Source organism: Thalassophryne amazonica, chromosome 22 (assembly GCF_902500255.1).
Source record: "Thalassophryne amazonica chromosome 22, fThaAma1.1, whole genome shotgun sequence".
Lineage (NCBI taxonomy): Eukaryota > Metazoa > Chordata > Actinopteri > Batrachoidiformes > Batrachoididae > Thalassophryne > Thalassophryne amazonica.
In genome coordinates, this window is record NC_047124.1 from 23,761,290 (window position 1) to 23,779,409 (window position 18,120).

General features: G+C 32.5%; 1 protein-coding gene across 1 annotated transcript; it reads left to right on the forward strand.

Annotated features, from left to right (window-relative positions):
- Positions 1-155: 155 nt before the first annotated feature.
- On the forward strand, positions 156-17,315 carry LOC117504061 (tetraspanin-8-like). The gene is made up of 9 exons (XM_034163420.1): positions 156-300; positions 5,535-5,600; positions 11,738-11,854; positions 11,983-12,057; positions 12,177-12,272; positions 13,215-13,307; positions 13,511-13,582; positions 15,131-15,214; positions 17,139-17,315. Exons 1-9 carry the CDS (start codon positions 241-243, stop codon positions 17,262-17,264), a joined length of 789 nt encoding a protein of 262 aa, XP_034019311.1. The 5' UTR covers positions 156-240; the 3' UTR covers positions 17,265-17,315.
- The last annotated feature ends 805 nt before the right edge of the window (positions 17,316-18,120 follow it).

Here is an 18,120-nt window from a genome sequence, read left to right on the forward strand (position 1 = left end):
ACGCCCACAAGCTCCCCCCAGGCTCTCTGTTGTTCTTGTGGGCGTGGTCTCACAACTGATCATCCAAAACTCGCAACGCTTCTCTGAAATCACAGCTGTTCCTCCAACGAGCACTTTCTTTCTTTCTTTCTTTCTTTCTTTCTTTCTTTCTTTCTTTCTTTCTTCTTCTTTTTTTTTTTTTAAAGCAGCCAAAAATCTTGATAAATATTACAAGTTTCCTGCGAGTCCGATCAAGACAACATGGGGAAAATAGGAGTCTGTTTGAAACGGAGTTTCATTGTTGTGATGAGTATTGTTGTGGTAAGTGTGGTTATTGCTTTTATGTTTTTGTGTGGGCACACAAATGTAGTAGTAATGTAGTAGTAGTAGTAGAAGTAATGTAATTAATAATACCAACAACTCTTCTTGCTGTCCATCATAATTTGTTAATTTTATCTTAAAGTACAAAAACACAATAATGATTACTAATAATAATAATTATTATTATTATAAAAATAACAGTAACAATACTACTACTACTAATAATGATGATAATAATAGTAACAACAATAATAATAACAGCAGCAGAATCAACAGTAATAACAATAATACATTAATAGTAATAATAATAGCAACAACAATAATAACAGCAGCAGAAACAACAGTAATAACATAACAATAATACATTAATAGTAGTAATAATAGCAACAACAATAATAACAATAACAGCAGCAGAAACAACAGTAATAACAATAATACATTAACAGATAATACATTAATAGTAATAATAATAGCAACAACAATAATAACAACAGCAGCATAAACAGTAATAACATAATAATAATACATTAATAGTAATAATAATAGCAACAACAATAATAACAATAACAGCAGCAGAAACAACAGTAATAACAATAATACATTAATAGTAATAATAATAGCAACAACAATAATAACAGCAGCAGAAACAACAGTAATAACATAACAATAATACATTAATAGTAGTAATAATAGCAACAACAATAATAACAATAACAGCAGCAGAAACAACAGTAATAACAATAATACATTAACAGATAATACATTAATAGTAATAATAATAGCAACAATAACAACAGCAGCAGAAACAGTAATAACATAATAATAATACATTAATAGTAATAATAATAGCAACAACAATAATAACAATAACAGCAGCAGAAACAACAGTAATAACAATAATACATTAATAGTAATAATAATAGCAACAACAATAATAACAGCAGCAGAAACAACAGTAATAACATAATAATACATTAATAGTAGTAATAATAGCAACAACAATAATAACAATAACAGCAGCAGAAACAACAGTAATAACAATAATACATTAATAGTAATAATAATAGCAACAACAATAATAACAGCAGCAGAAACAACAGTAATAACATAACAATAATACATTAATAGTAGTAATAATAGCAACAACAATAATAATAACAGCAGCAGAAACAACAGTAATAACAATAATACATTAACAGATAATACATTAATAGTAATAATAATAGCAACAACAATAATAACAACAGCAGCAGAAACAGTAATAACATAATAATAATACATTAATAGTAATAATAATAGCAACAACAATAATAACAATAACAGCAGCAGAAACAACAGTAATAACAATAATACATTAATAGTAATAATAATAGCAACAACAATAATAACAGCAGCAGAAACAACAGTAATAACATAACAATAATACATTAATAGTAGTAATAATAGCAACAACAATAATAACAATAACAGCAGCAGAAACAACAGTAATAACAATAATACATTAATAGTAATAATAATAGCAACAACAATAATAACAGCAGCAGAAACAACAGTAATAACATAACAATAATACATTAATAGTAGTAATAATAGCAACAACAATAATAATAACAGCAGCAGAAACAACAGTAATAACAATAATACATTAACAGATAATACATTAATAGTAATAATAATAGCAACAACAATAATAACAGCAGCAGAAACAGTAATAACATAATAATAATACATTAATAGTAATAATAATAGCAACAACAATAATAACAATAACAGCAGCAGAAACAACAGTAATAACAATAATACATTAATAGTAGTAATAATAACAACAACAATAATAACAACAGCAGCAGAAACAACAGTAATAACATAATAATAATACATTAATAGTAATAATAATAGCAACAACAATAATAACAATAACAGCAGCAGAAACAACAGCAATAACATAATAATAGTAAGAATAATAACAGCCTAAACAACAGCAATAAAATAATAATAGTAATAATAATAATAACAATAACAGAAATAGCATAATAATAATAACAGTAACAACAATAACAATAACAGCAGCAGAAACAACAGCAATAACATAATAATAATAGTAACAATAATAATAACAATAACAGCAGCAGAAACAACAGCAATAACATAATAACAGCAACAATAATATTAACAATACCAGCAGCAGAAACAGCAATAAAATCATAATAATAGTAACAATAATAATAATAATAACAATAACAGCAGCAGAAACAACAGTAATAACAATAATACATTAACAGATAATACATTAATAGTAATAATAATAGCAACAACCATAATAACAACAGCAGCAGAAACAGTAATAACATAATAATAATACATTAATAGTAATAATAATAGCAACAACAATAATAACAATAACAGCAGCAGAAACAACAGTAATAACAATAATACATTAATAGTAGTAATAATAGCAACAACAATAATAACAACAGCAGCAGAAACAACAGTAATAACATAATAATAATACATTAATAGTAATAATAATAGCAACAACAATAATAACAATAACAGCAGCAGAAACAACAGCAATAACATAATTATAGTAAGAATAATAACAACAGCCTAAACAACAGCAATAAAATAATAATAGTAATAATAATAATAACAATAACAGAAATAGCATAATAATAATAACAGTAACAACAATAACAATAACAGCAGCAGAAACAACAGCAATAACATAATAATAATAGTAACAATAATAATAACAATAACAGCAGCAGAAACAACAGCAATAACATAATAACAGCAACAATAATATTAACAATACCAGCAGCAGAAACAGCAATAAAATCATAATAATAGTAACAATAATAATAATAACAATAACAGCAGCAGAAACAACAGTAATAACAATAATACATTAACAAATAATACATTAATAGTAATAATAATAGCAACAACCATAATAACAACAGCAGCAGAAACAGTAATAACATAATAATAATACATTAATAGTAATAATAATAGCAACAACAATAATAACAATAACCGCAGCAGAAACAACAGTAATAACAATAATACATTAATAGTAATAATAATAGCAACAACAATAATAACAACAGCAGTAGAAACAACAGTAATAACATAATAATAATACATTAATAGTAATAATAATAGCAACAACAATAATAACAATAACAGCAGCAGAAACAACAGCAATAACATAATAATAGTAAGAATAATAACAACAGCCTAAACAACAGCAATAAAATAATAATAGTAATAATAATAATAACAATAACAGAAATAGCATAATAATAATAACAGTAACAACAATAACAATAACAGCAGCAGAAACAACAGCAATAACATAATAATAATAGTAACATAATAATAACAATAACAGTAGCAGAAACAACAGCAATAACATAATAACAGCAACAATAATATTAACAATACCAGCAGCAGAAACAGCAATAAAATCATAATAATAGTAACAATAATAATAATAATAACAATAACAGCAGCAAAAACAACAGCAATAAATAATAATAATAATACCAACAACTCTTCTTCCGTTCTCTCATAATTTGTTAATTTTATCTTAAAGTACTAAACATAATAATGATAATAATAACCATAACAAGAACAGCAGTAATAATAATCATAATAATAATAATAATAATAACCCAGTGGTGGAAAGAGTGAGTAAAATCTGTACAAGTATTGTTACAATGCTGAAATAATACTCAGTTGTAAGTACAGGTGATTAAAAAAATACTTTCATAAAAGTACAACGTACTGTTCTCAAAAACTACTCAGAGTACTAGTTGCATTTTAGCATTTGATAATTAATGAATTATCAATAACCATTTAATCAAATCAGAGATATAACCATTTAATCAAATCAGAGATCCATGTTGAAAATCTACTTTCATCAACACAAAGTTCTACCTTATTGATTGAGTTCATGAATAAATCAGTTTGTTTGTGCTCTAAACAAATAAACATGTTAACATGACAGCAGCTAATGAAACAGCTCCAATATCTGACTTATTTATTTAAATTTTATAATAAGTGTGCAAGCTTTCGATATAGGTGCCACCGGCACACCCACGGCTATGTGTTTTTTAGATGAAAGAATGAATTCTCTAAGTGCAAGTAAAATTACGGTTTTAAAAATATACCCATAAAGGTAGTAACGTGAGTAGTTGTAATTACTTACTTCCACCACTGATAATAACAACTCTTTTTCCTCTCCCTCATAAATTGGGGAGGGTTCACTAGTCCTAGGGTCCACTAGTCCTAATCTCTTTATGTTATTTGATGATGAGTATTACAACCCCAAAATGATTTTAAAGTTCACAAATAAATGTAACACTGTGAAATAGCTAACAAACTAGGCCCAGTTTTGTTCAATTTAGAAAAATAAAACAAATGATTCTGTTGACATACACCATTAATCACCTTTAATTGTACTGTTGTCTATAAATCTGTTGAACTGAAAATCAACAAATAAAGGTAATTTACCATAATTAAATGGGTTTTTTTTTAACTGTCACACTTTTGTAACATTACTTAACCTACTTTAGTACAACATATAGCCTACCATAAAGGTAAAAACAACTTCAACATGCTCTCCTTAATACTAGGACTAGGAGTAGTGGACGCTAGGAGTAGTGGGACGTTCTCCATAACTTAACATTTCCTTAAAGTACAATGACACTAAAGCTGTTTTTCTGGCACTTTTTGATGCAGGTGAGCCCTGGGGTCAGGTTAAGACCTTTGCCTTTACATGTGTGTGTTAACCGTGACTTGTCGCGTGTGGATTTACTGGTTTCTCCCCCTCACACTCAAATTGATTGTGGTTGGATAAAGTGGCTTCACTCTGCCGGGATGTTGTTGAGCAATACAGCTCCTGCTTTTTATCAGGACTTGGCCCAAAGCTGCAGGACAAACAGAAGAAAGATTGTAACAGATCTCATAGACCCACACACACACACACACACACACACACACACACACACACACACACACACACACACACACACACACACACACACACACACACACCACACACACATCATTTGATGCAACTCAATTTTCCATTTCAACACAGTGAGTAATCGTCTGGTTCCGTTTACTGTTAAATCCTCCAGTTCTAGTGAAAAGCAATTCTGTTATTATTCTGTTGCACAGTTATTCCGGTAATTTATAGTCATTCAGTGTTTTTACTGTTGCTGCAGATCATCAGCATCCTGCTGCTTGCATTCACCCTGTTTGCCCATGGATATATCTTCCAAGAAGAGCAGGTACCCCATAAACACACACACACACACACACACACACACACACACACACACACACACACACACACACACACACACACACACACACACACACACACACACACACACACACACACACACACGCACACACGTCCGGCCACTTTATTAGGCACAAATGAGTAACTAATAAAGTGCCACAATGTGGATGGCCTTTGTGCTTGGTCAATATTGGCGCACGTATCTCGTATGTGCCAAAGGGTCAGATTGTGTTAATCATTCTCTTTTTTCTACAACATGGACAATAAGCAGTCCATTACCTGACATGATATTGGCATCATACTATAACTTGAGAAACATTTGTTTGTTGTTCTACTATTCCTCCAAGTTACTGGGCCAGTTTCCACCAAATGTTTTAACCGCAGAACTGCCATTTGCCCAAAATACATTTTTGCAAACATCAAGATCAAGGAATTTGATTTTCAATCCAACTGGACCAAGTGTGGAACACACTTTTACCTAGTTGTTTGAACTGGATTTTCCAGTGCTAAATTTGTAAAACTTGATTTGATTGGCTGTCAAAACCAGACAAGTATTGGATTTCAGATGGAAAAATTAGTTATTCAAAGTTGTCTTGTTGCATATTAAATTGGGACGGTGTTTATTTGTTTACCATAGATGATCAATATATTAGCCGTTAAATGCAGAATCTTTATATTCAACCACCATCCTGTGGAACAATCAAGCTATGTGAAGGCGTCTATCGACCATGCCAAGAAATCCAGCTTGACTTCTAACACGTTCAGACCTGTCGTGGGTGTAACGTTCACTGCAGTGTGACATGAAAACAGGTCTTTGAATTAATAGTCCAAGAACATTAGGTCAAAAATGGTCAAATAATGGAAAGCTTGTGGAACAAGCTGACATTTCCAGGATAGGTCCAGCAAAATGTGTCTAAACCCCCCACCCCCCAAAAATCAGCCTTGTATAAGTTTCAAAATCTAAGATGGCACCCAAAATGGCCACCACTTCAGGTTTTTAACATAGTATCTTTTACATACCTGACAGAGGTGACTGTGAGACAGGAAATAAGTGTTGTGGAACAAACAGTGAACTCAGAATAATTAAGCTGTTTTCACTTAGAAATATAAGCTTATTAAGTATTACTTACTCACAATAACCATGTTGTGCTCACTTAAAAATGTAAGCTCATTAAGTATTACTTACTCAGAATAATCAAGCTGTTTTCACTTAGAAATGTAAGCTTATTAAGTATTACTTACTTACAATAATCATGTTGTGTTCACTTAAAAATGTAAGCTTATTAAGTATTACTCAGAATAATCAAGCTGTTTTCACTTTAAAATCTAAGCTTATTAAGTACTACTTACTCAGAATAAAGCTGTGTTCAATTAAAAAATGTTAGCTTATTAAGTACTACTTATGCAAAATAATCATGCTGCATTCACTTAAAAATGTAAGCTTATTAAGTATTACTCAGAATAATCAAGCTGTTTTCACTTAAAAATGTAAGCTTATTAAGTACTACTTACTCAGAATAAAGCTGTGTTCAATTAAAAATGTTAGCTTATTAAGTACTACTTATGCAGAATAATCAAGCTGTGTTCACTTAAAAATGTAAGCTTATTAAGTACTACTTACTCAGAATAAAGCTGTGTTCAATTAAAAAAATGTTAGCTTATTAAGTACTACTTATGCGGAATAATCAAGCTGTGTTCACTTAAAAATGTAAGCTTATTAAGTACTACTTACTCAGAATAAAGCTGTGTTCAATTAAAAAATGTTAGCTTATTAAGTACTACTTATGCAGAATAATCAAGCTATGTTCAGTTAAAAATGTAAGCTTATTAAGTACTACTTACTCAGAATAAAGCTATGTTCAATTAAAAAAATATTAGCTTATTAAGTACTACTTATGCAAAATAATCATGCTGCATTTACTTAAAAATGTAAGCTTATTAAGTACTACTTACTCAGAATAAAGCTATGTTCAATTAAAAAAATGTTAGCTTATTAAGTACTACTTATGCAGAATAATCATGCTGTGTTCACTTAAATATGTAAGCTTATTAAGTACTACTTACTCAGAATAATCAAGGTGTGTTTACTTAAAAATGTAAGCTTATTAAGTACTATTTATGCAGAATAATCAAGTTAATTTCACTTAAAAATGTAAGATTATTAAGCATTACTTACTCAGAATAATCATGCTGTGTTCACTTAAAAACATAAGCTTATTAAGTACTACTTGCTTAGAATAAACATGCTGTGCTCACTTAAAAATGTAAGCTTATTAAGTACTACTTACTCAGAATAAAGCTGTGTTCAATTAAAAAATATTAGCTTATTCTGTGTTCAATTAAAAAATATTAGCTTATTAAGTACTACTTATGCAAAATAATCATGCTGCATTCACTTAAAAATGTAAGCTTAAGTACTACTTACTCAGAATAATCAAGGTGTGTTTACTTAAAAATGTAAGCTTATTAAGTACTATTTATGCAGAATAATCAAGTTAATTTCACTTAAAAATGTAAGATTATTAAGCATTACTTACTCAGAATAATCATGCTGTGTTCACTTAAAAACATAAGCTTATTAAGTACTACTTGCTTAGAATAATCATGCTGTGTTCACTTAAAAATGTAAGCTTATTAAGTACTACTTACTCAGAATAAAGCTATGTTCAATTAAAAAAATATTAGCTTATTAAGTACTACTTATGCAAAATAATCATGCTGCATTCACTTAAAAATGTAAGCTTATTAAGTACTACTTACTCAGAATAATCAAGGTGTGTTTACTTAAAAATGTAAGCTTATTAAGTACTATTTATGCAGAATAATCAAGTTAATTTCACTTAAAAATGTAAGATTATTAAGCATTACTTACTCAGAATAATCATGCTGTGTTCACTTAAAAACATAAGCTTATTAAGTACTACTTGCTTAGAATAATCATGCTGTGTTCACTTAAAAATGTAAGCTTATTAAGTACTACTTACTCAGAATAAAGCTATGTTCAATTAAAAAAATATTAGCTTATTAAGTACTACTTATGCAAAATAATCATGCTGCATTCACTTAAAAATGTAAGCTTATTAAGTACTACTTACTCAGAATAATCAAGGTGTGTTTACTTAAAAATGTAATCTTATTAAGTACTATTATGCAGAATAATCAAGTTAATTTCACTTAAAAATGTAAGATTATTAAGCATTACTTACTCAGAATAATCATGCTGTGTTCACTTAAAAACATAAGCTTATTAAGTACTACTTGCTTAGAATAATCATGCTGTGTTCACTTAAAAATGTAAGCTTATTAAGTACTACTTACTCAGAATAAAGCTGTGTTCAATTAAAAAATATTAGCTTATTAAGTACTACTTATGCAAAATAATCATGCTGCATTCACTTAAAAATGTAAGCTTAAGTACTACTTACTCAGAATAATCAAGGTGTGTTTACTTAAAAATGTAAGCTTATTAAGTACTATTTATGCAGAATAATCAAGTTAATTTCACTTAAAAATGTAAGATTATTAAGCATTACTTACTCAGAATAATCATGCTGTGTTCACTTAAAAACATAAGCTTATTAAGTACTACTTGCTTAGAATAATCATGCTGTGTTCACTTAAAAATGTAAGCTTATTAAGTACTACTTACTCAGAATAAAGCTATGTTCAATTAAAAAAATGTTAGCTTATTAAGTACTACTTATGCAGAATAATCATGCTGTGTTCACTTAAAAATGTAAGCTTATTAAGTACTACTTACTCAGAATAAAGCTGTGTTCAATTAAAAAAATATTAGCTTATTAAGTACTACTTATGCAAAATAATCATGCTGCATTCACTTAAAAATGTAAGCTTATTAAGTACTACTTACTGAGAATAATCAAGGTGTGTTTACTTAAAAATGTAAGCTTATTAAGTACTATTTATGCAGAATAATCAAGTTAATTTCACTTAAAAATGTAAGATTATTAAGCATTACTTACTCAGAATAATCATGCTATGTTCACTTAAAAACATAAGCTTATTAAGTACTACTTGCTTAGAATAATCATGCTGTGTTCACTTAAAAATGTAAGCTTATTAAGTACTACTTACTCAGAATAAAGCTATGTTCAATTAAAAAAATATTAGCTTATTAAGTACTACTTATGCAAAATAATCATGCTGCATTCACTTAAAAATGTAAGCTTATTAAGTACTACTTACTCAGAATAATCAAGGTGTGTTTACTTAAAAATGTAAGCTTATTAAGTACTATTTATGCAGAATAATCAAGTTAATTTCACTTAAAAATGTAAGATTATTAAGCATTACTTACTCAGAATAATCATGCTGTGTTCACTTAAAAACATAAGCTTATTAAGTACTACTTGCTTAGAATAATCATGCTGTGTTCACTTAAAAATGTAAGCTTATTAAGTACTACTTACTCAGAATAAAGCTATGTTCAATTAAAAAAATATTAGCTTATTAAGTACTACTTATGCAAAATAATCATGCTGCATTCACTTAAAAATGTAAGCTTATTAAGTACTACTTACTCAGAATAATCAAGGTGTGTTTACTTAAAAATGTAAGATTATTAAGTACTATTTATGCAGAATAATCAAGTTAATTTCACTTAAAAATGTAAGATTATTAAGCATTACTTACTCAGAATAATCATGCTGTGTTCACTTAAAAACATAAGCTTATTAAGTACTACTTGCTTAGAATAATCATGCTGTGTTCACTTAAAAATGTAAGCTTATTAAGTACTACTTACTCAGAATAAAGCTATGTTCAATTAAAAAAATATTAGCTTATTAAGTACTACTTATGCAAAATAATCATGCTGCATTCACTTAAAAATGTAAGCTTATTAAGTACTACTTACTCAGAATAATCAAGGTGTGTTTACTTAAAAATGTAAGCTTATTAAGTACTATTTATGCAGAATAATCAAGTTAATTTCACTTAAAAATGTAAGATTATTAAGCATTACTTACTCAGAATAATCATGCTGTGTTCACTTAAAAACATAAGCTTATTAAGTACTACTTGCTTAGAATAATCATGCTGTGTTCACTTAAAAATGTAAGCTTATTAAGTACTACTTACTCAGAATAAAGCTATGTTCAATTAAAAAAAAATTAGCTTATTAAGTACTACTTATGCAAAATAATCATGCTGCATCCACTTAAAAATGTAAGCTTATTAAGTACTACTTACTCAGAATAATCAAGTTAATTTCACTTAAAAATGTAAGATTATTAAGCATTACTTACTCAGAATAATCATGCTGTGTTCACTTAAAAACATAAGCTTATTAAGTACTACTTGCTTAGAATAATCATGCTGTGTTCACTTAAAAATGTAAGCTTATTAAGTACTACTTACTCAGAATAAAGCTATGTTCAATTAAAAAAATATTAGCTTATTAAGTACTACTTATGCAAAATAATCATGCTGCATCCACTTAAAAATGTAAGCTTATTAAGTACTACTTACTCAGAATAATCAAGGTGTGTTTACTTAAAAATGTAAGCTTATTAAGTACTATTTATGCAGAATAATCAAGTTAATTTCACTTAAAAATGTAAGATTATTAAGCATTACTTACTCAGAATAATCATGCTGTGTTCACTTAAAAACATAAGCTTGCGTGAGTTTGCATTATTTAAGTAAAGTCAACTTGTTAGGCTTTACAGTGTGTGACCTCATCAAACTAGTTTCTGACATTTCCAAAAGTTGATCCCTCTAGATAATGGCTGCATAGTCTGCTGTTCTGTAAAACAGGTACTAAGACACTTAAATCAGGTATGTTGCCTATCTAGAAGCAAAAAAAAAAAAAAAAGTTAAGAATATTAACATAATGGCAGCCAACCAATATCATCATCTTAGTTTCCAAAATTTCCAGTACTCAAAGCCTCTTGAAAACCATTGTCATTAGTTTCCCATGCCTTAATACACACATTTTGAAACTTAATTCAGGTTTTAACCTTTTTTTATGGACCAAAGATGTGCAAAAATAAGTTGAATGGTGGCCATTTTGGACGCCATATTGGATTTTGAAAAAGCCGTAAAGGGGAAAGTCATCCAGGTCCTAGTCCTCCTAACTCCTAACTGAACGTTTCTCCACAGACAGATGAATCCCACAGAGTTTTATATATCATGTATGGCATTGGTTCCATCACTTTGCTGTTGTCTGTCATCGGTTTGTGTGGTGCCTGCACTGAGAAGACGTGGTTGCTGATCGTGGTGAGTAATCCTACGTTTATTCGTTGTAGCAGCGGTAATACGTTACGAATAGCCGTCTGTTAGCATGGACAAACCCTCGGATGGTTTTATTTTGTGGTACACTGACTGTTGGTGTCTGTGTGTTTCAGTTCACAGTCGGGATGATTCTGTTCAGTCTGGTCATATTTGTATTAACGTTGCTTTCAGCCGCGGCACGGCCAAAGGTATTACAAAATTCCATTTACCACATTAAAATTTGACGGATTCAATGTAAATGACTCTTAAATTTTGCTGACAATTTCTCTTTTTGTTGTTGGTGTAAATTCACCATGTAATTGTGCAGTTTGCTGAACATATAAAGCAGCAGTTCCAGAATGTCATGCCGCTGAGTAACGTTACTGGTCCTCTCAGAGAACATCTCAACCAGATGCAGGGGCAGGTATTCATCCTTTGTTTTATTCTTACACTTCTCATATTATCATTTCAGACATAAGGCAGGTTTTAATTAAAACATCCCTTTTTAGTGTCTCAACTGTACAACAATCCACTTGTTTCATTTGGGTCTGTGAATGAACTCCAAGCCTCCAATTCTCGAAAAAAAAGTGCCAAATCCTGCAGTTCCTTGAATGGCCACTTGAGGCTGGCCCCAAAAGTGAATCACTTTCCTTAGATTAGATTTGATTAGATAGAACTTTATTGACCCCTTGGGAAGACTCCCTCAGGGAAATTGAGGTTCCAGCAGCATTATATAGCAGCACAGAGGGTAAGAAGCACACAGAGTATCAAAAGTGAAAATAAACCCCTAGAGCAAATCTTACTGTTCCAGGCAATGAGAGGTGTTAGCTGGCTGATAGAAGCAAGTTAGAGACAGTTTAAAAAAACGGCTGATTTCAATAGAACAGCATACAAATCCAAGCGTGTTTTCACCGAGCGGCCAGTCACGGAAGCACAAATTCTTGCCTTCGCATTGGCCACTTTGCCGAAGTGACGTAGTGCCAACCTTGAGAATTACAGGCCGTTGGAAAAGTATTATATACATATAGCCTTGTCTATCGCCTTCGTGACAACTATCGAGGTGAATTTTTTTATATACAGTATAACTCATCAGTTTTAAATATTCTAAGGCACAAAGTTATGAATAATAAAGGGTGAGGCCTGATAGCTGTGCCAGAGTCAGAGTCCCGCTAGCAGCGCTTGCTAGCTGCTATAGATTTGACCTTGTTGACTCAACTGTTCATCCTTTCTTTGCATTTTATGACAAATATACAGCATAACGGGATGTATAAATGGGATGTGTGTCTAGCGTGTTTCATCATATTTTCTAGCTAAGATAGTGGATGACTTGCATAATTCCTCAGATTTTCTTTGTGTTCTTTTTCAGTTCCAGTGCTGTGGGTTCGATCAGGGCTATCTGGACTGGGGCTACAACATTTCAGAATCCTGCCTGTGTCATGAAAACTCCACTCATCCCTGTGTGAGTACAATTAATTGTTTTAGTCAAAAAGAAATAAAAAAAAAAAATGGTTTTAAAGAAGGGCTAGCCTAAATATAATTAATGTTTTTTGCTTATAAAACATCATAAAAATATGTATTTCTCACCCTTCTTATGAGTTTGTTTTGTTTTAGATCATTAATAAATCAATAAAAATAAAAAATTATAATTCATGTGAATTATAGGTGCCAGCCCCAAAAGACAGCCAACTGTTTGAGAAGAGGGTTGACGACCAGCCCGTCATGATTTATGAAGAGGTAACAAAACAAACAACAACAATAAAAATAAAGGTTTTCTCACATTTATAGAATTTATGCTTTATAAATTAAGATTTATAGGCTAAACAGTCTTTGAGCATTTGGTTTAAAAAGTGCCCTGCCCACCACATAGCTACCGCAACACCTGACAGAACGTTAGCAAGAAACACCACAAATTGCTCCAAGATCAATAGGAAAAGTCACAAATACACGATGATGCCGGTACGATGTGCCACAGCATCTGAAGATGTCAAAAATGCATCGCCACCAAGCAACAACGCCAACAGACACCAACGCATCGCCAGACGTCAACAACGCATCGCCACTGGTTTTTTCGTGATTACATCACGAAATGTGTTACATTTTCATGATACGATCATCCTTCGCACATTAATTGTAACCCTAACAGTAAACCCACCCTAACCATAATCATGAATTACCCCAAATTGTGTGATACCATTGCAAAAAAATTTTGTGACGCCGTCATGAAAATCTACTCTATTTTGTGACGGCAACACAAACTTGCCATGACATGGTGTTGGCATGACAGCATCTCGCTTACATATCACCAAGAACACTCATGAGATGCTAGATGCTATTGCGAGATGCTATCACGAAAAAATCCCAGGACATCAAGGAGCCGCACCAATACATGGTCGTGACATGACACAGCACTCCAAGATGGCAGCTAGTTTTTGAAAATTTGAAAAAACATGGCATCACAAATGGCCCATGACAACGTACCGTACCATGACATAGCGTAGCATGATGTGGTGCCTGATGTCAGCAAAATGCCAACAAAACTAACCGACCCTGCATCCGAATACTCAATGTGTACTAAAATTAGCTAGGAACCTACTACCCAACCAGTACTAAAAGTTAGCAGGCGATTAGTACTAGGGACATAAGTTGGACATATTATTTTATCGCCATGTTACTTGTCCTTTACAAGTGACACATATGCGCATACCAGAGTACGCAGTGTAAATTATTACTTTGCGACAGAAGACTTTTTTTAAATGGTTCCAGATGTATATTTGTACAATACCGTGGCCATTTGGATGTCCTGACTATTTTCATGTATCGCCGCTGTCTTCTTTGAATTCTCTTGGGAATTTCTTCTTCTTTGGTTGCCAGGCTGCAGTTGCATTATGGAATAGCGTAGTGCAGTCCTTCTGCGCACAATGGAGGTAGTACATCCTCCTGGTGCCATTCAACTACTACTGAATACCTACTGAATATTTGGATACCCTACGAATTGTGACACATTGCTTGTTCCTACGGTATTGTGTGCTAATATGATTAGCTGAATGTAGCCCAAGTCCAACAGTTCAATGCACATTGTGTTAAACATCCTGAACATAGGCCCCACCCCCAGTTTTGAACTTACTTTGCGGGAAATACAATCCTGTGCAATAATGATGCGCTTCCCGCGATTTTCCTCTTTCTTCCAAAATGTGACCCATGTGAAAAAGTGACAGAAAATGTACCTTGAAGTTGTTCTACAGTGTCAGATGTTGTACTGATTTATCAACGCTCTCGTTTCAGTCGTGCGTTTCATACGTGGTGGCACATACCATGTTTTTCATGAATATTGGCATCGCCGTGTGGATGGGGATCGCATTCATAATGGTACGTATTCTCTGTTGTGGTTGTACCTACCTGCCTCTTCTTGGTTTGTCTTCTCCTCGTGCTTACTTTGTGTCCTCTGGCATTTAAATCGGGAGTTGCAAGTCGGTAAAACATAACACATATTTCCTTTGAAATTAGCGCACGTGACCACACACTTGAGTATCGCGATCGTGCTTCAAACGATGTAGAAAATCGATTAGTGTTCCGTCTTTAAAGAGGCAAATTATGTCCAGGAACTTTCTTACCTGGACGTCGGGGACTGTGATTAAACATGTCTGAGCCACAGGCTGCACAAAAAACAGGGTTTTTATAGCCCGGCCCATAAGTATTTGGACAACAAAACGATTTTTGTGATTTTGCTTCTATGCACCACCGCAATTTTCTCGAGGCATGGACAAAAATATTGCCATGAATTATTAAGGAATTACATTTTTATTCACAGTCCCTCCATTTGCAGAACCCATAAGTAATTGCACAAACTAACATAATTTGAAATGTGATGATTAAATCATCACTTTTACAGCCGGTTTTCTTGACATAGGTCAGGGGATGGAGGCTTGAACATTTCAAATTAACCGAATATGTCTTGGGACTTCATTTATATCAATCATTAAGACTTCCAAACAGTGTGTGGTAGTGTGAGTGTCTGGTATAGGCAGCTGTCAGTACCTGAGTGACACGAAGGAAGGTGAGGGAAGCCTTCAAGACACTCTAGTGCAGCAGATAAGAGCATATTTAGAGTGGAATCCTGCAAATGATGATACAAGCATCAAATTTGACACAAATACTCCATAGACATTCCTGTTCTGAAAGAAAAAAAAAACAACTGGCCACTTAAATTTTCAATAGGCAGTCAGGTAGGGTCAATAGAAGAATTACACAAGGGTCAAAATTAAAAGATGCTCTAGTCATATTGAAAACAACACCACATTATTTACCTGATCACAAAGATTCCAAAAATATATAGTTTGGACTATCTGTGACTGAATTCTATGGAGTTATGGGATAAAAAAAAACAGCAAGAATTGTGACAAAGGTCAACTCCAGTTTGTACAGGGGTCAAAAGTTAAAGTTGCTCCAATTTTGGTAAAAAGTAATGCAAATTCTTAGTTAACATAGTTTTAAAAAGGAATAGTTTGGACCATGTATCATGCTTAGTTATCATGTTACGGGGTAACATATGTCACGTCATAGAATCCAATCTACGTTGACCTTGTTTGACCTTTACTTTGGAGACCAAACATTCAACACTGTCAAAACTATTCCATTTATTAATCCTATGAGCTCAACCAACAATTTGCATCACTTTTTACCAAAACTGGAGTAACTGTAATCTTTGACCCCTGTACAAACTGAAATTGACCTTTGTCACCATTCGTGCTGTTTTTACCCCATAACTCCAGAAGATTCAGTCACAGATAGTCCAAACTATACCTTTTCTGAATCTTTGTGATCAGATAAATACTGTGGTGTAGTTTTCAATTTGATTGGAGCACTTTTAAATTTTGACCCCTGTGTAATTCTTCAATTGACCCCTACATGACTGCCTATTGAAAATTCATGTGGCCAGATTTTTTTTTTTTTTTTTCAAAAGAGTAATGTCTAAGGTGTAATGGTGCCAAATTTGGTGCTTCTATCACATTGGAAGGATTGTTTCACTTGTCTACTGCACTACTCATGATAACTCTGAAGAAAGTATAGGCTTCTGTAGCATAGGGCCAAACATTTGACCTTGAAATCTGATTGTGACTGGAGAGCGATCGCAACCAAAATCCAAACTCTTCTCCCCATCCATAGGCCTGATGTACCTGCCGTTCTTCAGTTGTCTTAGTACGAGTCTCCATCTTCATTCAAAGCGATTTCTGATGAATCGGAACAAGATGACATCGATTTACTCATGTGTATCTCTCGGACCTCCTTTCAGGTTTTAATATCCGTGATGTCTATCGTCATGTTGCATCAGCTGAGCAGAAAGGACGACGTCCCTCCTGTTGTCTACAGCAAAGAGGCAAAAGCAGGAAAATACGACGCTCTCACAGACTACATTTGAATTCTTTTTTATTGTTATTTGCTTCTCAGATCATCACCAACCAACAGGTGGATAAAACGGGATTAGCGTTACGAGGATCCTGTCACGATGATGGTGAAGATGGCGTTATTGAGCAGAAATCGCTTCAAAGCTGTTCACGTCTTGAAAAGTTCATTTTGCCGCTGACAAGTCAGACTGCGTTAAAACGTGAATGCAGGCTTTTTTTGTTAATTTGATGTAAAATCACCTGTTTGTTTTTTATATATAGTGTGTTTTAACTGTTTAAACAATCAGACAGTATTCATTTGAAGCCGCAGTGTGCAGGTTTACAGGTGTTTATGTCTATAAGTGGAATATTTCATTTATAACCATCAGTTTGTTAGTGTGTAATTACCGGAAACAGCAAATCTATGTGTTCATAATCGTCGATCCTACACACAGTCGTATATAAAAGTTGTCACTGTGTAAAATGTAAGTCCCTTCGGCTGCTCCCTTGTTTGCACTCGGGGTCGCCACAGCAAATCCAAAGTGGATCTGCATGTTGAATTGGCACAAGTTTTACGCCGGATGCCCTTCCTGACGCAACTCCACATTACATGGAGAAATGTGGCAGGGGTGGGATTTGAACCCGGAACCTTCTGAACTGAAACCAAGCACATTAACCACTTGGCCACCACCCCTTGCTGTCACTGTGTAAAATAAAAGGTTATTATTATGCTCCAAAAAATATTTGTCCTATCATCTTTGTTTTCACAGCACTCATCCTTGACCCAAAATACATAAGCAAACCAAATGGCAAATATCAGCTCTACCCAGTTTTGGGGTAATTAAAGGCACACACACACACACACACACACACGCACAGAGGCCACTTGGC